The following is a 22,569-nucleotide window of genomic DNA, read 5'->3' as shown; positions in this document are numbered from 1 at the left end:
GTTCCAGTGGAACTTTGTTTTAACCATCAGTTTTTGTCTCCTTATAAAGGAACCTTTTATATTACTCATTAGAACACAGCGGGACTTACCTCTTCTTGCTGACATAGCAGGCAATGATAAAGATGGATACAAGTAATAAAACTGTACTGACTGGAAGGACCACAGCCAGGTGCATGAGGCTATCACTATCAGGAGCTGCAAAAGAAAAAAAATGAAAATGTCATACAATTTTAAATGTACCACCTGGAGATCATAGACACCTACATCCCAAGAAAGAACACATTGAAACTAGCAAAAAAAAAAAAGGACTTTAAGGGTGCCATGACACATGTTATAAAAGCATTCATTTTTATTATACAACAACTTTAATAGCAAATGAATACACCAAATGTTAAATCACAAAGACAATATCATATATAGAATTTTATGCTGTTGATAAATGATCATCGCCCAACAGGTTTCGCTAATCGGCTTCTTCAGGAGCTGCAAAGCATTATATGCATTGTCACAACATCTGTATTCAAGAGATTAATTACACAGCCATAGCAATGAGTCATTAAAGTTGATACAGAGAAGGAGCCAACTCGATCAGTACTAGTAAGCCATAGGAGGAGCAGATAAGAACCAAGAAGATCACCTCAAAACACTTGAATTGATCCCAAGAGGTATTAATGTTCAGTAAATAGTGAAAATATCACAGAGAAAGAAAAAAAAAAAAATCTTAGGAAATTGAAATATCACAAGGTTTTGAGTCTGGGTAACTGGACTGCTTGGGCACGCCCAAAGCAGAGCAATAAAGTCACAGGATCATATGAGAGACCTCCATAGGTGTCTCCCAGCTGTAATATTTCAAGTTTTTCTGAAGATTATTTTTCTTTTCCACCGTGAGGTTTCCATTATTACTGAACATTCCCACCTCTTGGGATCAATTCAAGTGTTTGGAGGTGATCTTCCTGGTTCTCATCTGCTCCCCTTTGGCTTACTAGTACTGATGGAGTTGGCTCCTTCTCTGTATAAGCCTTAATGACTCCTTGCAATGGCTGTGTATTTAATCTCTTGAATACAGATGTTGTGACAATACATATAATGCTTTTCAGCCCCTGAAGAAGGCGTTTGGCGAAACATGTTGGGCGATGAGCATTTGTCAACAACATAACATTTTGTATATATTGTCTGTGTGATTTAACATTTGGTGTATCCATACATTTTTGAGGATGTATAATAAAAGTGAATGCTTTTATAACGTTATGGCACCTTTGAGTCCCCCCCCCCCCCCCCCCTTTTTTTTTTTTTGCTAGTTTCAAAATGAAAATATCATAGTCAGCAACTAAAAGGCAGACGAGAGCTAATCTTCAGTATTAATTTTTGGTAAGATAGCATTAACAGTGGTGATTAATAAAATGACTGCAACTTTTATCTTTGCAGGGTTCATCCAGAAGCCTCAATAAGCCTACATGGAGGACAATGACACACTGTATAGTAAAGTTACAAAGATGACAATTTTCTTCAGTTCAGGTATGAGCACTACAACATTGGTACTTGTTATTGGCAGCTCGGTTTTAGCGTTGTGGCCAGGCACATGTGCATGTGATGCAAGGACATCAAGCAATCACCTTTCTCCTTTACAAAGAATGACACCATGTCCGTCCACGAGCCGTTTCCAGAGAGTGAAATGGCGCGCACCTGCGCAGTGTAGTTGCCTGGGTTAAGCCGTGTGAGTTTGACGCCTCCCAGGTTACCATAGTCTTGTCTGGAAACACATTCTTTGAATTGTTGCTGAGGAAACAGCATAAAAAAAGAGAGATAGACTAAATATAGGTTAAAAAATAAATAAATCACAGAAAACAATCGGCAGTACATAAGAAAAGAATACAAAAAGTGAGCTGAAGATACAACTCTATAATGGACAGAAATGTGCAAATTTACAATAACGGACTATACCAGTGATGGCGAACCCTTGCACCCCAAATGTTTTGGAACTACATTTCTCACGATGCTCAACTATACTGCATGAGCATCATGGGAAATGTAGTTCCAAAACATCTGGGGTGCCAAGGTTCTCCATCACATACACTATATTCTACAAATGGTATCCTTAACCACCTCCCACCCGGGCCATTGTACATATACGGCCGGGTGGGAGTCTCGTCCTTCAGAAGGAGAGAGATCGCGCCGCCGCGGGCATGCGCAGCGGCACGATCTCGATGTGCCTGTGTCCCTAGGACACAGAGCGACAAGATGCGGCAGGAGGGCCCTGTGATTGGCCCTCCTGATCACATGACGGCTGTGTCCAATCACAGCAGTCATGTAATGTCAATACAGCCGTTGTAATGGCTGCGATCTCTTCTCCTCCTCACAGATCCTGTCAGTGAGGAGAGGATCGGTGCTGCAGCCGGGGGGAGTATTTCTAAGTACTCACTGATCACAGGGGGGGGCGGGGGGGTCTGTGCTGGTAATCAGATGATTGATTACCAGTGCAGCCCTGGGGGGAGGGGGTGCCACTAGAGCCACCAGGGATGCCCACCCATGACCACCAGGGATGCCCACCATGGCCACCAGGGATGGCAAACAGGGCTCAGAGAGCCTGCCAGTGGTGCCCCCCTATCAGTGCTGCCAACCAATGCCATCTATCAGTGCTGCCCACCAGTGCCCGTTATTGCCATCTATCAGTGCCGCCCACCAGTGCCCGTTATTGCCCACCAGTGCTGCCCATCAGTGCCGATCAGTGCTGCCCATCAGTGCCCATCAGTGCCACCTATCAGTGCCCATCAGTGCCACCTATCAGTGCCCATCAGTGCCACCTATCAGTGCCACCTATCAGTGCCAACTATCAGTGCCAACTATCAGTGCCAACTATCAGTGCCAACTATCAGTGCCAACTATCAGTGCCCATCAGCGCTGCATATCAGTGCTATCAGTGCCCATCAGTGCTGCATATCAGTGCTGCCTATCAGTGCTGCCTATCAGTGCTGCCTATCAGTGCTGCCTATCAGTGCCCCCCATCAGTGCCCCCCCATCAGTGCCCCCCCATCAGTGCCCCCCCATCAGTGCCCCCCATCAGTGCCCCCCATCAGTGCCACCCCATCAGTGCCACCCCATCAGTGCCACCCCATCAGTGCCACCCCATCAGTGCCACCCCATCAGTGTTCATCAGTGCAGGAAAAAACGTATCTATTTACAAAATTTTATAACCTAAACAAAAAAAAACTTTTTTTTTTTTTTTTCAAACTTTTCGTTTTTTTTTATTTGTGCACCAAAAAAGAAAAAAACCTGGCGGTGATCAAATACCACCAAAAGAAAGCTCTATTTGTGGGGAAAAAATGACATAAATTTGGTTTTGGTACAGTGTTGCATGACCGCGCAATTGTCATTCAAAATGCAACAGCGCTAAAAGCTGAAAATTGGTCTGGGAAGGAAGGGGGTTTAAGTGCCCAGTATTGAGGTGGTTAAAGTGAAACTAAACTCTCTCAATCAACATGAAGTATTTCTAGTAAATAAATAGGAAGATATATTATATTTACTTGGTTTAAATTTTTTTTTTCTTTTTAATTTCTTCAGTTGCTTCCGGATTTCTGGCCTAGGCCAAAACATGCCATACATCCAAAGTGTCTTCATTTTTTTTTTTTTTTTGTGCTTTCATCTGGGAGGTGGGGGGAGGGGCTTTCTTAGCTAGGCACACCCTCCTGCCTGAATGGCTGAGCTAAGAGCAGATGGATTCCAATAGTAAATGCTACATGAATCATCTGCCCTTAGTTAAGATGGTCATGGCTGAAAATGCTAGGGGGTGATTTCTCAACAAACTAAAGCTTGGAGACATGGATGAATGGGGGAGTGGACTTTGAATATTAAAAAAATGAGTTCAAAAAGCTTTTTTAGATTGTGGTGCTCAGATACAGCGGCATTCCGCTTTAATCTATGGGCCTTGTTTAACTACAGTGGCCAGGAACCTTTTAGACTTTTGGGCAATGTGCAAGTATCGTGATCCACAAGAAGTGACCAATAGACTCCGGCCACATTAAGTTAGGTCGGATTTAGGCCCTTTCAGCGCAACGGGATCTTTTTTCATGCACTTGCCTCTTTTTTTTTCTAAATAATCCCGATCCCATCACAATGCACAGATGGTTCACACTTTTGCGCTGTGGTGCATTGAACCACAATTCCATTGTGTGTCATTTAAAAGGTACTGCAATCTATTGTACCCCGTGTTTGTGCATTACCGTAAGGCAGGTGTGCTCAACCTGTGGCCCTCCAGCTGTTGCAAAACTACAAGTCCCATGAGGCTTTATTGTAAGGTTGACAATTACAAGCATGACCCCCAAAGGCAGAGGCATGATGGAACTTGTAGTTCCGCAACAGCTGGAGGGCCACAGGTTGTGCACCCATGCCATGATGCAAATGGTGTGAATCTGGCTTAAAAGGAGAGGAAGGGCCAAAGTTCTTTTGGTCCAACTTCTCCTGGGGATCACAGGAGCGCACTTCATTCTGCACTCCTGTGACACATTTCTAAGCCCGCTGTCGGCTGACGTCATTCAGCTGCTCCAGGCTATGGAGAGATCCTGACTTTAATGTTGGGATCCATCATGATGCCTGGACCAGCAGCTGGCTCAGCCTCTCAGCACACCGCTGACAGTCACCGGCTATCTGCTCACTGAAACCAGAGAACTGAGTGATCAGCGGTCTTTAATCGCTCAGTTCTCAGTCTTGGAGGCAGCAGGGGAACGGTGCTGCAGCTACCTGTCGTAAGAATTGTATTTTTTTTTTTCTCATGCTTCTCTTTTATATGTTAAGCATCTTACAATTTATTTTCTTTAAAAAGTACACCCACAGCTCCCAAGCAGAAAATGTTGATATTGGTCTGGAGGCTAAAACTAAAGACCCCTGTGCTACATGCTAGACGCAGCTATGTCCAAACTATGGCCCTCCAGCTTTTCAGGAACTACAATTCCCATCATGCCTGAATTAGGTCTGTGAATGTCATAGATTTACAATGCCTCAAGGGAATTGTAGTTCGTGAACAGCTGGAGGGCCGTAGTTTGGAGACCCCTGTGAGCAACAGTCTCTGCAGAGCCATCCTACATCCTTGCAAATCAGAAATTCTCATGCTGCCTGCTAAATGCACCACTGTTCTGGTCTGATGCCCCACTGGTGCTTCATGCAGCTGTGGTTTACTCACCATTTATTAAAGAAAAAAAAAAACTGCAATTAGACTATAAATAAAGCAAAATCTGAAGCCATAAAATGGATCACCACTTTAAACACATTTCCACATTTGATAACAGGATCCAGTGCCCAAGGCAAACATTACAGGACCCACTGTTGCGGGGTGTGGGTAGAGTTTCAAAGATGTACTGTGAGGGTAAATAATCCATAGTGAACCATAATCCTGATAGATGTGTGAGTCAAAGACGGAAAGGAAAACTGAAAAATAGAAAAAAAGAATCTTCTCCAACAGAAGGGTCCATCACCTAAAGACACTAGCAAAAAAAACCTAAAACCTCATGGAGTGGGCGTGGTTATAAGGGTACTATATGGGGGCAGTCCCAAAAAAGTTTTTGCCAGTGTCCTATCATTTGAAGGTAGCGGCAAATAACCTATGGTCTAGGAATCAATTCCTATGTCCTGTACTGTACAATTAGGATAGCCTAATTTCAGCCTCTTGTTTACAAAAATGAACAGAATGATGGACAAGGTTTTTACCTAACTAGGCTACATTGTTATGATCTTATGCAATTCCTTTGCTCAGTAGTCTAAAGCACTTGTGGCATGTTCAAGGTTCATCCTGAGAGCACTCCTGGCATGTTCTAGGCTCAAAAAAGATAAGTGCTGTACAGCACCCCACTCCTGCGCTCAGAACCTGGTCCTCAGGCTGCCTCAATCCCGGAACTCGTGCTAGTACTTGGCATCCATTATGGCTAGGCTTTGCTGCCCCTTACGACCGGGGCGGTCGACCAGACACTGTAGATACAAAACAAAGAAAGGGCGCACCAGCCTAGCGCATTATCCTCAGCGAGTTTATTAAATCAAGATAAAAATCAGCTACTCACAAACATTCGTGAAATACAGGCACATCAATTCCATAGAGCCGCCTCATAGTAGAGGTCCGATATCTCGTTGAAAGCAGAGGGCTGATGCGTTTCGAGGCCGTGCCTCTTCCTCAGAGCCCCTGAGGCTCTGAGGAAGAGGCACGGCCTGGAAACGCGTCAGCCCTCTGCTTTCAACGAGATATCGGACCTCTACTATGAGGCGGCTCTATGGAATTGATGTGCCTGTATTTCACGAATGTTTGTGAGTAGCTGATTTTTATCTTGATTTAATAAACTCGCTGAGGATAATGCGCTAGGCTGGTGCGCCCTTTCTTTGTTTTGTATCTACAATGTTCTAGGCTCACCCTGAGAACACTACTGGCATGTTCTAGAATCCTGAGAGCACTCTTGGCACGTTCTAGGTTTATCCTGAGAGCACTCATGGCATGTTCTAGGTTCATCCTGAGAGCACTCATGGCATGTTCTAGGTTCATCCTGAGAGCACTATGTTGGGGATGTCATCTCTATATATGAACACAAAACTTACCTCCCCCTGCTTGAATTCAATCTCATACATCAGAGTAAGTCCGTTGGGATTAGGTGGCTCTGGCCACTTTAGGAGGACTGCTTTTTCGTCTGCTTCCTCAATGATGACTGCTCCAGGTATATTATCGGCACCAGCTGAAAAGTACAATATTGTAATGTGTGTCAAAGCTGTACATCATAAAAGGGGTTTACATTCACAGATACTGCGTACAGAAGCCTCTCTTAACCAGGGTTCCTTGGAACCCCAAGGATCCTCCAGAGGTTGTTAGGGGTTCCATGAGCAAATTCTGCTTTCAGATAAGCTCCCACTGGCACTGTTCTATCGTTAGGGGGGTAATTCTTTCCAATGACCATAAGTGTAAGGAGCATTCTTCCCATTGACCCCCCACTCTAATGTATCATAAGTTGTAGATCTAGTCATTTTTTAGCAGGGGTTCCCAGAGACCAGAAAGTTATTTCAAGGGTTCCTCTGGGTTGAAAAGGTTGCTCCAGAGATTGCTAGGGGTTCCATGAACAATGAGCAATGTCTGCCTCTTAGCTAAGTTCCCAATGACACCATTGATCTCTTTACCTATCTATAAGGGGGTTATTATTCCCACAGTCCACTCTAATGTACAGTGAGCTTAAGATACAGTAATTATCAGAAAGGGTTCCCGGAGACCAAAAAGTTACCTCAAGGGTTCCTACGTGTTAAAAAGGTTGAGAAACACTCTTGTACAGCCTATAGGCAGTTTGTCCTGTTAGCGACAATTCTAAGGGTGGCTTTTAATTTAGCGCATCCTGACTATGCTCACCGTGTTCTATCTTCACCAGCAACATTGACTTTCTGAAGAAACTTTGGATGATAAGTCAGAGTATGTGGAGGTCACTACAATTAAAGTGTGGGTCAAGCCAACACTTTTTCTCTTAGTTTTGGACAGAGTAGGGAAGAGAAAATTGTCAGCTTTTTTTGCTACCTGGGTCTTCATTAGAAAACTCTAATAGCTCCTTACAGAGACCTGGGTAGCAGCAAACATTAAACTTGGTTTTAATCTCTTCCAATGCTGTCACCGAAACAAAAAACATTTTTGACTTGACACTAGGGCTGAACGATAGTCGATGTGATATCGACTATCGTTCTGCAGGCACGGGCGATATTCATATCGCCGAAGCCACGATATTCAGGCATTAGGAAGGGCGGGGAGAAGTCGGGACTCGGGGGGAGGAGGAGGACTCACAGTGATTGCATCCGTCCCACACTTCCCTCCCAGCTCTGCCTCTAGTATCCAGCCGACCATTACTCCGCCCTGCTCCGCCCATTGTCTCTCCTGGCTGCATCGGGGGCGGGATCAGGCTGTAATCTTTTTCAATGGAGAGACAATGGGCGGAGTAATGGTCGGCTGTTGACTAAGAGGGAGAACTGGGAGGGCTGGAGTACGGGGCGGATTGCATGGCGGCGGAGAGGCTACAGTGTTTGCAGCAGGAGAGAGGGGAGAGACGTCCGGAGCATGGCGGAGGAGCACCGCGGGACAAAGGCTGCTACACTCTGGCTCCGACACAAGGCTCGGGCGGGAGAAGTTCTACGAGTGTGGTGGATCCCCTGGCAGAAAGCTGAGCTCTGCTCACTGATCCCTCCTCCGGAGACTGTCTGGGAGAAATATTGCGATATATATCGTTAACCACTTGCCGACCGCCGCACGACTATCTACGTCGGCGGTCAACCCCTCACAGGCAAAGTGACGTAGGGCTACGTCGCTTGCTTGTGAGGGTCTAGGGAGCGAGCGCGCGCCCCCGGAGGCGTGGTCACGTACCCCCCCCGCGCGTGTGACCGGCGGACCCGATGTCCGCCGGCCACTCTGCGATCGGCGGGGGAGAGGGAGAAAGTCAGGCGGCTTGTGTAAACAAGCCACCTGTCATTCTCCTCGGTGTAAAAACACTGATCACACGGATCTACTATGTAGATCCGTTTATCAGTGTCCTTACAGCTCAAGCCACAGCCAATCACAGTAGAAAGCACGCCCCTAGGGACACACACAGCCCCTCCCTCTCAAATAAAGTTAACCCCTTCACTACCAGTGTATTTTTACAGTAACAGTGCATATGTATAGCACTGATTACTGTAGAAATGTCACTGGTAACCCCAAAAGTGTCAAAAATGTCAGTCAAGGGTCCGATCTGTCCGCCGCAATGTCGCAGTACCGCAAAAAAAAAAAAAAAAAAAATCGCAGATCGCCGCCATTACGCATTAAAAAAAAACAACAAAAATGACAAAAATCTTTCCCTTTGTTCGTAAACGCGATAACTTTTGCGCAAACCAATCAAAATACGCTTTTTGCGATTTTTTTACCAAACATAGGTAGCATAAAACAAATTGGCCGAAAATGTTAAAAAATTTTGATTTTTACATTTTTTTGGGGGGGAATTTCATATAAAAAAATGTGAAAAATATTGCTATTTTTGCAAAATTGACGCTCTTTTTTTGTTTATAGCGCGTGATCAAAAAAATCGCACAGGTGATCAAATACCACCAAAAGAAAGCTCTGTTTGTGGGAAAAAAAGGACGCCGAATTTGTTTAGGTACAGCGTCGCACGACCGCGCAATTGTCCGTTAAAGTCACGCAGTGCCGAATCGCAAAATACCCCCTGGTCAGGAAGGGGGTAAAATCTTCCGGGGCTTAAGTGGTTAAAAACGAAATATCGCAATATACTTTTTTCCCCAATATCGTGCAGCCCTACTTGACACACACTTTTAGAGACAAATATACATTTTTACTGTTTTTAAGATAACAGACAGACAGATATGAGGATAAAGCCACGACAAGATTGGGTAAAGTCGTATACATATTGTATAAACAAGTCAAACATAACCAATAAGCATATAAGTACAGTAAAGGCTTTACACATGTGCTCTTGAGAAAAATAACCCAAAAATATAGTGGCGTAGACTGCATAAAGGCAAATGAGAGAGGGGAGAGAAAAAGGAAACGACCTGAGATGGTCGAGACTATAAATAGATGCAGAGAGAGGAAAGAAAAAGAAATAAGTCTTGAGCAAGGAAAATAATGGAGTCAATAGAAACAATGAAAAGAAAAAAAAAAATAATAATGCTAATAAAAAGGACCACAGGGGAACAAATAACTCGGCCAGAGCAGTGGCCATTACAACCCAAAGGGCCTTGTAAGGAATCACTGGCGGGACTTCGTTGCCTCCCAAGTATGAGATTTAAGGTAGCACTGATGTATGAGTATTGTGGAGCAGTAGCAGTTCCTTTAGTTGCCATTGAAAGGAAAAATTGGACCGTAATTGGGATAGCATGCTTGCTGGTAAGGAAATGTTAAGGGCCTTTGTTTTAGAATTGCTGAGTGCCCCAAATCTACTGAATTCATGTAATAGGGAGGGAAGAGATATATGTAGTTGTATATACACTAACAAACTGTCAGCATACAGGGAAATTTTATGATGCAGAGAGGGGGTCAGGATGCCTACAATAGAATTGTTCTGTCCTTTGACACGTGCCAAGTGGTCTTTAACTATAACAAAAAGTAAGGGGGAAAGTGGGCAACCCTGTCTTGTTCCATTCAAAATATCGAATGGTTCGGATGTAGTGCCGTTTACTAAAACCGATGCGGATGGTTGAGAGTAGAGGGACAGAACTTTAGTAAAGTCTTTCCCTAGGCCAAGCGGTTCCAGGGAAAGCGGTAAAAAAACGCCAATTTGACCAATCAAATGCCTTCTCTGCGTCGAAGGAGAGAAGGCAAGCTTTCAAGTTATTGACATACACTTTTAAAGCAGACCTGTAAAAGGTCAATAAATGGCAAACATGGCCTGTCATATAGAGCAGGGGTCTCCAAACTTTCTAAGCAAAGGGCCAGTTTACTGTCCTTCAGACTCTGGCTAGAGGACAGTGGAAGTACAAAAATGCCCTGGCATCAGTGGGCATAAACAAGGCCCCATCATTAGTTTTATTGGGAGGTAGAAGGCCCCCATTGTTGGAATTAATGGAAGAATAGTGTCATCAATGATGTCAGTGGGAGAAATGGTGTCCCATTATTGGTGTCAGTTAGTGGAAGAGTGACCCAAGGGCTAGATAAATGCAAGCCAAGGGCCATGTCCGGACCACAGCCTGGAGATCACTGATGTAGAGTAATTTTAGGGATATAAACTCTTAGGAGGACTCGATTCTGAAGTCTTTCCTATTACGCAGGAAGCTCCTTTTACAGTGCATCCGGAAAGTATTCACAACGCTTCGCTTTTATTACATTTTAGGTTACAGCCTCATTCCAAAATGGATTCAATTCATTATTTTCCTCAAAATTCTGCAAACAATACCCTATAATGACAACATGAAAGAAGTTTGTTTGAAATCTCTGTAAATGTATTATAAATAATAAACAAACAAATCCCATGTACATAAGTATTCACAGCCTTTGCCATGACACTCAAAATTGAGCTCAGGTGCATCCTGTTTCCACTGATTATCCTTGAGATGTTTTTACAACTTGATTGGAGTCCACCTATGGTAAATTCAGTCGACTGGACATAATTTGTAAATGCACACACCTGTCTATATAAGGTCCCACAGTTATTAGTGCACGTCAGAGCACAAACCAAGGCATGAAGTCCAAGGAATTGTCTGTAGACCTCAGAAACAGGATGGTATTGAAGCACAAATCTGGGGAAGGGTACAGAAACATTTCTGCAGCATTGAAGGACCCAATGAGCACAGTGGCCTCTATCATTCGTCAATGGAAGATGTTTGGTACCTCCAGGACTCTTCTTAGAGGGGGCTGCCTGGTCAAACTGAGCAATCAGGGGAGAAGGGCCTTAGTCAGGGAGTTGACCAAACAACTGATGGTCACTCTAAAAGAGCTCCAGCATTTCTCTGTGGAGAGAGGAGAGCCTTCCAGAAGAACAACCATCACTGCAGCACTCCATCAATCAGGCCTGTATGGTAGAGTGGCAAGACGGAAGCCACTCCTCCATAAAAGGCACATGACAGCCCACCTGGAGTTTGCCAAAAGGACTCTGACCATGAGAAACAAAATTCTCTGGTCTGATGAAACAAAGATTGAACTCTGTGGCCTGAATGGCAAGCATCATGTCTGGAAGAAACCAGGCATAGTTCATTACCTGGCCAATACCATCCCTACAGTGAAGCATGGTAGATGAGGGCAGCATCATTCTGTGGGGTTGTTTTTCAGTTGCAGAAACTGGGAGACTAGTCAGGATCGAGGGAAAGATGAATGCAGCAATGTACAGAGACATCCTTGATGAAAACCTGCTCCATATCGCTCTGGACCTCAGACTGGAGTGAAGGTTCATCATCCAACAGGACAACGACCCGAAGCAGAGAGCCAAGATAACAAAGGAGTGGCTAGGGGACAACTCTGTGAATGTCCTTGGGTGGCCCAGCCAGAGCCAAGACTTGAACCCAATTGAACATCTCTGGAGAGATCTGAAATAGGCTGTGCACCGATGCTCCCCATCCAACCTGATGGAACTTGAGAGGTCCTGCAAAGAAAAATGAACATCATACTCAAAAAGACTTGAGGCTGTAATTGGTGTCAAAGGCGCCAAAAGTATTGAGCAAAGGCTGTGAATTTAAATTTTATTAAATTTGCAAAAATTTCAAACAAACTTCTTTCACGTTGTCATTATGGGGAATGGTTTGTAGAATTTTGGAGGAAAAGAATACATTTATTCTATTTTGGAATAAGGCTGGAACACAACAATATGTGGAAAAAGTGAAGGGCTGTGAATACTTTCCAGATGCACTGTAGCAATGCTTATTAACAAAAGATTAACTCTCCTAAAATGAAGAACTAATAATATCACATTTGGTATTAGGCCACCATAACGGTTGTATCTTAGCAAACATACGTACAACATGTGAGTCAGGATCCATGCTGAAAAATCAAACAAATCCCTAGAGTTCTGACCACTGAACACTAGTGCAGAATGGTGGGGAGGTATCAAAAACTCTGAAGAACTTACCTGCAGGCATGGTTCTGGCAAAGACAAAGTTGGAAGCGCTGCAGCCAAGTGATTCTGCTGCATGGTTGCAGCTATGGATATCAATGCGGTAGAGAGTGAATGGCAGAAGGTTCGAAATAACTGTCCTCTCATGTTTGAAGTCCACTTTTGTTTCATAGAATGGATACTCTTTCTCCTTTGGTTCAGAGTCAGACACGTTAGAAAAGTCTTGCGTGGTGCTGTTCTTGGTGTCGCCAGAGAACGTTGCATTTGCAGCACCAAATACATCACGTCGTCTACGATCCGGTCTATGAAGTAAAACAGAAAAAGAAGATCTAGTAGCATTTAGTCATGTTTGAGTAGACCTCAATGTATAAATGTTGGAAGGCCTCACATATGGCACTTTTCCACTGCAATTACCGGCTCGGCTCTACTTGGCCCTGCTTGGCCCGGTTTGCTTTTCCACTGCTTGTACCGCATGGTACGGTGTTGGAACGGTTCGGTACGGTACGGTATAGGTTTGCTTTTCCACTAAAGTAGTACTAAAGTTAAGTGAGTGGGATAACAACGGGTGGGTGGGATTCTCTGACCAATCAGTGGCTAGTAGTGACTGCATGCAAAGGATTGTGGGATATGGTACCAGATGGAACCACAATCGAGTAGGTAATGTTTTTTCAGAGCCGTACCGTACCGTTCGGTTCCATGCAGTGGAAAAGCAAACCTATACCGTACCGTACCGAACCGTTCCGACACTATACCATGCGGTACCAGCAGTGGAAAAGCACAAAACCGTGCCAAACCGTTACGGTTCCATGCAGTGGAAAAGCGCCAATACACCACCCATACAGGTAGCCTGTGCATTTCTAATGTGTCTCAAGAAGATTCACCAGCATTTATAGTCATGCAGGGTAATTTAGACATCTTAATCCAACGTGACCCAAAAAGACCAAATTTAGGTGCCACTGAAGTAAGGAGGGTAAGTCCAACTAGACCTCTGTGAGTGCAGGCCGGGACAGGACCGGAAGCTCGTCCTAGCTCCAAGCTGCAGCAAAGGAAAAGATCCATAACCCGTACACCATGAAACAGACCCATGTGGATGAAGTGGGATGAATGGCAGCCTCAGCACGGACTCTAGCCAGGCCAAACCCCAACACATTTGTCTCCATCCTTTGTAGCTTAAAGTAATTGTAAACTCTCAACTTGTAAAACCACCCATTCAGTTTAGAGCCGGTTCACACTGGGGCGACTTGTCAGGCGACCTGGTCGCCTGACAAGTCGCCGTGGGTCGCCTGCCATAGATTAGCACAGGACCCGTTCTAATAGGAGCGACACAAGTCGCTCCGACTTAGAAAAAGGGCCCTGAGCTTCTTTGGGGCGACCTGGAGCGACCTGCATTGACTTCAATGATATGAAGTCCGTGCATGCCGCTCCGAGGTCGCGGTGCGAGCTGTGCACCGCGACCTCACAGGTCGCCCCGGAAAGTCGGGTCGCTGCTATGTGAACCGGCTCTTAAAATCGAAATGAAAATGCAAAATTTCATTTCATAGTGCCTTTTATCAGATGGAAGAATAGTCCACCAAAGGCTGGATAAAGATAAGCAAAGGGCCACATCCGGCGCCCGGGCCACAGTTTGGAGGTAATATGTGGCAGTGAAAGATCCTTCCTTGCAGCTACAAGGTTACATTGCATTTCATGGATCTAACAGATATACTTTAAAGCATGTCTAAAGCCACATTTTGGATAGAGTAGGTAATAATTTAAGCTCCTGGCAGTTATTTTTGCCATTTATGTCCCATTTGAGAAATTGTCCTTCACATCGTGCCTCATAGGCGCCGCAGGAAGTGAGAAAAAAATGCTTCGAAAGCGAGATAAATCCCTTTAGACAGCTGATGGCAGAAAAAAAGTGTCCTTTTTGAAAGATTTCCCCTCTATTACTATTCTGCCGGCAACCTAAAAAAATGTAACCTCTCTCACACTTTGTGCCCCGGTGACCAGTGGTGTATTTAGGTTTTGTGCTGCCCTAGGCCTGACCAAACCTGTGCACCCCCTAATTGAAATATGACCCATCCCTTCCTGTAAAGGCCACACTTCTTCCGGTTTATGACCCGCCCTTTCATCTGTAATCCACAGACCACAACTACAGTCTATCAGAGCCCATCAGTGCAGCATATCAGTACAGCCTCATTAGTGGCCATCAGTGCAGCCTATCAGTGCATCATATCAGTGCCCATCAGTGCAGCCTCATCAGTGCAGCATATCAGTACAGCCTGATTAGTGGCCATCAGTGCAGCCTATCAGTGCATCATATCAGTGGCCATCAGTGCAGCCTATTAGTGCCCATCAGGGCACCATATCAGTGCAGCCCCATCAAGGCACCATATCAGTGCAGCCCCATCAAGGCACCATATCAGTGCAGCCCCATCAAGGCACCATATCAGTGCAGCACCATATCAGTGCAGCCCCATCAGGGCACCATATCAGTGCAGCCCCATCAGGGCACCATATCAGTGCAGCCCCATCAGGGCACCATATCAGTGCAGCCCCATCAAGGCACCATATCAGTGCAGCCCCATCAAGGCACCATATCAGTGCAGCCCCATCAAGGCACCATATCAGTGCAGCCCCATCAAGGCACCATATCAGTGCAGCCCCATCAAGGCACCATATCAGTGCAGCCCCATCAAGGCACCATATCAGTGCAGCCCCATCAGGGCACCATATCAGTGCAGCCCCATCAGGGCACCATATCAGTGCAGCCCCATCAGGGCACCATATCAGTGCAGCCCCATCAGGGCACCATATCAGTGCAGCCCCATCAGGGCACCATATCAGTGCAGCCCCATCAGGGCACCATATCAGTGCAGCCCCATCAGGGCACCATATCAGTGCAGCCCCATCAGGGCACCATATCAGTGCAGCCCCATCAGGGCACCATATCAGTGCAGCCCCATCAGTGAAGCTTATCAATGCCACCTCGTGCCCATCAGTGCAGCATATCAGTGCTGCCTTATCAATGCAGCCTCATTAATGCCCATCAGTGCAGTTCATCAGTACCCACCATTGGCAACTCATTAGTGGCCATCAGATCAGCATATTAGTGCCCATGAGTGCAGCATATCAGAGCATATCAGTGCTGCCATATCAGTTTAGCCCCATCCGTTCTTTTAAGATATTTGGACTTGCGTTTGCTGCCACTGATTGTAATCCTAGGATTATGTCACTTATTTGTATAATAATTAGGAAGTCCAGAGTCATTATACAAATAAGTGAAATAATCAGTGGCAGCAAACAGTCTAAATTTTTTGCTGCCCCCCCCCCCACCCCCACAAAGTGCTGCCCTAGGCCTGGGCCTTGTTGGCCTAGGCCAAGATACAGCACTGCCGCTGACTGTGGTCACCAAAACAAATAGAAATATTGCCTCTCCCCAGTAGCAACACAGAAAGCAATAAGAACCTGACATGGATTCTCATCCATCACCGCTCTATAAAAAAAATAAAAAAATAAAAGCTTTAGTTTAGATACAATTTAAAAACTTATATCGATTTATTTTGTGGGTCCTCATTTAAAAAAAAAAATTTATTTATAGAATTGTAAACACATTTTGACATAAAACAGACAGTCAGGTGCTCGGCATTTGACCGCTGAAGGCAGTATGTATCAATCACAGCATTATAAGCAGACCATAAACATTCCAGAAAACAGGGAGTAGAAGATATTGTGTGTGGTCCAAAATGTTCATGTTTCTAAATATATGGGATGGGTTGGGAAGGGGAGAGGGAGACAAAATTACTAGAGGGGAGTAAGAAGGGTGGGGGGGGGGGGGGGGGAGTGGGAAAAGGTCCTAGAACACAGGAGGGTTCTGGGGGGGTGATGCGAAGAGCATGGAGCAGAAAAAGGGTATGAGGAGGGGGAAGGGGACACTGAGGAAGCAGGGAGAGGAAGAGATAGAAAAGTTCTGATCTGTGGTGGAGGGATCCAGTTGGGGATTCGTTTATAAACGGCCTCTAGTGGGGATCTAGCTATGTGGGTGAATTGTGGACAGAGAAGAGGACAAATGGAGTCCATATTCAGGGGAGGTTTTGTATCCGATGCAGGATACACCAAAATCTGAACCAAAAACGTCTGAATTCTTAATTTAAGGGAAGTCAAGAGATCTTCCATGCCAGCTCTTTTCTTGAGGTGGGATGCATGCCTTGGACTCACTGAGTAGACCAGTGGTCTCCAAACTGTAGTCCACAGGGCAGATGTGGCCCTTGGGACACTATTCCTTCTGCCGATTCACTGCACTATTCCTCCCACTGATACCAATGAAGGGGCACTATTCCTCCCACTAATACCAATGATGGGGCACTATTCCTCCCACTGACACCAATGATGGGGCACTATTCCTCCCACTTATACCAATGAAGGGGCACTATTCCTCCCACTGATACCAATGAAGGGGCACTATTCCTCCCACTGACACCAATGATGGGGCACTATTCCTCCCACTGATACCAATGAAGGGGCACTATTCCTCCCACTGACACCAATGATGGGGCACTATTCCTCCCACTGATACCAATGATGGGGCACTATTCCTCCCACTGACACCAATGATGGGGCACTATTCCTTCCACTGATACCAATGAAGGGGCACTATTCCTCCCACTGATACCAATGAAGGGGCACTATTCCTTCCACTGATACCAATGATGGGGCACTATTCCTTCCACTGATACCAATGATGGGGCACTAGTCCTTCCACTGATACCAATGATGGGGCACTAGTCCTTCCACTGATACCAATGATGGGGCACTATTCCTCCCACTGATACCAATGATGGGGCACTGTTCCTTCCACTGATGCCAATAATGGGGCACTATTCCTCCCACTGATACCAATGATGAGGCACTATTCCTTCCACTGATGCCAATGATGGGGCAACTATTCCTCCCTCTGATACCAATGATGGGGCACTATTCCTCCCACTAATACCAATGATGGGGCAACTATTCCTCCAACTGATACCAATGATGGGAAACTATTCCTCCCACTGATACCAATGATGGGAAACTATTCCTCCCACCGATACCAATGATGGGAAACTATTCATCCCACTGATACCAATGATGGGGTACTATCCCTCTGAATAATATCAATGATGAAGCACTATTCCTCACACAGATACCAATGATGAGGCACTATTCCTCCCACTGACACCAATAACTGGGCATTATTTCTCCCACTAATACCATTAATGGGGAACTATTCCTCCTCCTACTACCCACAAGGGTGCTATGTATTTTTTATTTTTTTTTACTCCCACTGACCAGCAAGCCCTAAGGCATTATCTAATTTCACTGGCCACAGTCTGCCCCCACCCCCCCTAAAGTCTGAAGGACAGTAAGCTGGTCCTTTGTTTAGAAAATTTGAAGATGGACAAGTAGAGATTTCTTTGTAGGCCTTATTTTGGAAAGGGGTAAGGTGTTACAGTAGAGCTAGGGCAGGGGTGTCAAACTCAATTTTATTGCATGCCGCATCAGCATTACGGTCGCTCTCAAAGGGCCAACTGTACCTGTAAGAGCACCCCCCCCCCAAGCTTTAAAAGTCAAGAGTCCCCCACCCTCCCTTGCATGGCAGTGCACTCCCACCCTCCCTTGCATGGCAGTGCACTCCCACCCTCACTTGAATGGCAGTGCACTCCCACCCTCACTTGAATGGCAGTGCACTCCCACCCTCACTTGAATGGCAGTGCACTCCCACCCTCACTTGAATGGCAGTGCACTCCCACCCTCACTTGAATGGCAGTGCACTCCCACCCTCACTTGAATGGCAGTGCACTCCCACAGTGGTGCTGGGAAGAAGTTGGAGACAGTGCTGGGAAGTAGAAAGTGCAGGACCTGGAGGAGGACCAGAGGAGGGTTTGAGTCTGCTGAATGCTGAGACCAGGGTGAGGCGGAGACGAGGGAGTGTTGCAGCTTCACAGAAAAGTGCAGGATCTTTGGGAGGAGTTCTGTCCTCCTCACTGCTGCCAACTGCTGAGACAGAGGGGGCAGACACAAACCTCTCCGCGGCTGCATGGAGAAGCGCAAGATCTGTTGGAGGAGTTCTGTCCTCCTCTCTGCTGCTGATTGCTGAGACAAGATGGGGGGGGCAGGAACAAGGGGAATGCAGCAGCTGCTAGAAAGGTTCGAAGGCCACATGACATAGCTTTGGGGGGTGGATTCGGCCCTCGGGGCTTGTGTTTGACACATGTGAGCTAGAGGGCCATCCTGGAGAGAGGATCACCATTGCTCACACAGCCAACGTCTCGTCAAGCAGTCCAAGAGGAGAAAACATCCAACTTTCCTTGTATTACCTCCTATGGCAGCTAACAAAGGAATAAACTGTTCAACTAGATAACATCATCTTCATATCTGTACAGATGTGGGTACTTTTACACACACAGCTGTAAATGTTATTGGAAGCTCTTTCACATGATGCAATTGTTTTCATGGACAACGCACCTTCAAGGCAGCAAAAAGCTATGCAAACACCAGAAATCAGTCCTCCTTTGTTTGCAAAGAGAAAAATTACAAGGAGCCCCTCCTCAGCTTAATAAGGGCAAATGAGGATCACCTGTCTACCTGCATTACTTCCTCTTCTTTGTAAAAATATTCCCCAGAATCTCCAGACAAGCTTGGGCAGGATGAAGTCATAAGCCATCCAAGCACTTCCATTCATCACCATGTAGTGTGTATCCTACAGACTTCTCCAGCCACGGTTGAAGATAAATAAGGGCGGAATTGCTCTCAAAGTAGCTTAGAAATGCGATCCACTATTAACAGGAACCGCGATGAGTGATGAATTCACTTTTATCTCTTCTTTAGAAGTTTCACAAACACGCGGCATTCAGCTGCCATTCACATGGGATATTTTAAGGGCAAAATCGAAATTCTTGTTGGGTGTCGTGTTCAAAGCATTCAGTGATGGAAACTGATGCTTGGAAAGTCTCATCTTCCTGGAAAAGTGTCTGCTTAGTTTGTGAGCCTAGAACGTTTTCTGCGACTGAAACTATTGGAAATTTCGCAGGCATGCAATGATTGTATCGCATCAGTAAATATTGTACACATGAACTACAAAATACAATTTTTTCTTGGTGTTTTTTTTCTTTTTCTTTTAGATATTACACTAGACCAGGCTCTCCAAACGTTCGAAACAAAGGGCCATTTTTTTCCCCTTCAAACATTACGGGGCCAGACTATGGCCAGTGGGAGTAGAAAATGCCATAGGCTTGGTGGTCAAAGGAGTAAAAAAATATATGTCATTGGTGTCAGTGGGTGGGAGGAGAAGTGCCCCATCATTGGAGTCAGTGGGTGGGAGGCATAGTGCGCTGTCATTGGTGTCAGTGGGTGGGAGGCGAAGTGCCCCGTCATTGGTGTCAGTGGGTGGGTGGCATAGTGCCCCGTCAATGGTGTTCGTTGGTTGCAGGCATAGTGCCCCGTCAATGGTGTCAGTGGGTGGGTGGAATAGTGCCCCGTCATTAGTGTCAGTGGGTGGGTGGAATAGTGCCCCGTCATTAGTGTTAGTGGGTGGGAGGAATAGCGCCCCATCATTTGTGTCAGTGGGTGAGAGGAATAGCACCCCATCATTTGTGTCAGTGGGTGAGAGGAATAGCACCCCATCATTGGTGTCAGTGGGTGGGAGGAATAGTATCCTGTCATTGGTGTCAGTGGGTGAGAGGAATAGTGCCCTGTCATTTGTGTCAGTGGGTGAGAGGAATAGCACCCTATCATTGGTGTCAGTGGGTGAGAGGAATAGCACCCTATCATTGGTGTCAGTGGGTGAGAGGAATAGCACCCTATCATTGGTGTCAGTGGGTGAGAGGAATAGCACCCTATCATTGGTGTCAGTGGGTGAGAGGAATAGCACCCTATCATTGGTGTCAGTGGGTGAGAGGCATAGCACCCTATCATTGGTGTCAGTGGGTGAGAGGCATAGCACCCTATCATTGGTGTCAGTGGGTGGGAGGAATAGTATCCTGTCACTGGTGTCAGTGGGTGGGAGGAATAGTATCCTGTCATTGGTGTCAGTGGGTGAGAGGAATAGCACCCTATCATTGGTGTCAGTGGGTGAGAGGAATAGCACCCTATCATTGGTGTCAGTGGGTGAGAGGAATAGCGCCCTGTCATTGGTGTCAGTGGGTGAGAGGAATAGTGCCCTGTCATTTGTGTCAGTGGGTGAGAGGAATAGCACCCTATCATTGGTGTCAGTGGGTGAGAGGAATAGTGCCCTGTCATTTGTGTCAGTGGGTGAGAGGAATAGCACCCTATCATTGGTGTCAGTGGGTGAGAGGCATAGCACCCTATCATTGGTGTCAGTGGGTGGGAGGAATAGTATCCTGTCACTGGTGTCAGTGGGTGAGAGGAATAGCACCCCATCATTTGTGTCAGTGGGTGAGAGGAATAGCACCCCATCATTGGTGTCAGTGGGTGGGAGGAATAGTATCCTGTCATTGGTGTCAGTGGGTGAGAGGAATAGTGCCCTGTCATTTGTGTCAGTGGGTGAGAGGAATAGCACCCTATCATTGGTGTCAGTGGGTGAGAGGAATAGCACCCTATCATTGGTGTCAGTGGGTGAGAGGAATAGCACCCTATCATTGGTGTCAGTGGGTGAGAGGAATAGCACCCTATCATTGGTGTCAGTGGGTGAGAGGCATAGCACCCTATCATTGGTGTCAGTGGGTGAGAGGCATAGCACCCTATCATTGGTGTCAGTGGGTGGGAGGAATAGTATCCTGTCACTGGTGTCAGTGGGTGGGAGGAATAGTATCCTGTCATTGGTGTCAGTGGGTGAGAGGAATAGCACCCTATCATTGGTGTCAGTGGGTGAGAGGAATAGCACCCTATCATTGGTGTCAGTGGGTGAGAGGAATAGCGCCCTGTCATTGGTGTCAGTGGGTGAGAGGAATAGTGCCCTGTCATTTGTGTCAGTGGGTGAGAGGAATAGCACCCTATCATTGGTGTCAGTGGGTGAGAGGAATAGTGCCCTGTCATTTGTGTCAGTGGGTGAGAGGAATAGCACCCTATCATTGGTGTCAGTGGGTGAGAGGCATAGCACCCTATCATTGGTGTCAGTGGGTGGGAGGAATAGTATCCTGTCACTGGTGTCAGTGGGTGGGAGGAATAGCTTACACATGCGTTTGCAAATGTGTGCTAACTAAACCCCTGTTTTGACGCAAACTGTTAGACAGGTTTATTTGGTTGGTAAGCAAACTGGTTAGCAAATTGAACTGGGAATTTTATTTTTGTTTGTCTCATGTGTGTTGCCCTTCCATGTGTTCTTTGCTATGAAGGCCAGTTATAGGTGGGGGCAGAGGCCATTTTCTTTGTTGTTAATGTGTACTGGTGAGTGGACATACTGGGTGCCTTTGCTGTAATACCATCAGCTGGTCTTCCATTATGCCCCCAATTACCTTTCAGGAGGGATGGGCCACCTCCAGGCTCACCTGCCCCCTATCTATCCATTAGCTTGCATGTGCTTCCATTGTGAAGACTCTTAGGACTGCAGGTAACCAGAGTTGAATAAAGTACTCGAAAACCATACTTGAGTAAAAGTACAAGTGCTCGATCAAAAAGTGACTTAAGTAGAAGTACTAAAGTATTCAACATTTTTTGTACTTAAGTATTGCAAGTAGTTTTTTAAAAAAATTTGCTACTCAAGTCCTGAAGGTAAAAGTACCAGTAGTTTTGAAAAAAAAAATGCTACTCAAGTACTGAAAGTAAAAGTACAAGTACTGTGTTATGTAGTTATTAAAGAAAGAAGTCAAAAGTTTGAACATCATATTCAAATGCAGCTTTTATTTATGCATACAGTAGCATTTTTTTTTCGTATGCGCTGATAATACACATGTTTTGAGCTTCATGAAACCTGCCATCTACTGTTCTGGCAGTGGTAATTTTTATAATTGTAACGAGTAACTATGCAGCACAAAAAAAAAAAATATCGGAGTAGAAGTATTGAAATCATCGAAAAAATGTAGTGAAGTAAAAGTGGAAGTAGGAGAAAAAAATTCTACTCTAGGAA

At 45.7% G+C, this 22,569-nt stretch overlaps 1 protein-coding gene across 1 annotated transcript in view; it reads right to left on the bottom strand.

The window, feature by feature from the left end:
- Positions 1 to 22,569, bottom strand: part of IGF1R (insulin like growth factor 1 receptor) — a 365,402-nt gene that overhangs the window by 55,355 nt on the left and 287,478 nt on the right. Inside the window, exons 11-14 of the mRNA XM_082253176.1 lie at positions 12,543 to 12,829; positions 6,571 to 6,704; positions 1,614 to 1,776; positions 90 to 195 (exon numbers count right to left, since the gene is read on the bottom strand). Of these exons, the coding sequence (XP_082109302.1) occupies positions 90 to 195; positions 1,614 to 1,776; positions 6,571 to 6,704; positions 12,543 to 12,829 (690 nt within the window). The remainder of the gene's footprint in view (positions 1 to 89; positions 196 to 1,613; positions 1,777 to 6,570; positions 6,705 to 12,542; positions 12,830 to 22,569) is intronic.

The sequence above is a fragment of the Pelophylax lessonae genome, assembly GCF_965119305.1.
Source record: "Pelophylax lessonae genome assembly, chromosome: 4".
Lineage (NCBI taxonomy): Eukaryota > Metazoa > Chordata > Amphibia > Anura > Ranidae > Pelophylax > Pelophylax lessonae.
Note: the sequence above shows the minus strand (reverse complement) of the source record. Positions and strands in the feature narration are given on the sequence as shown.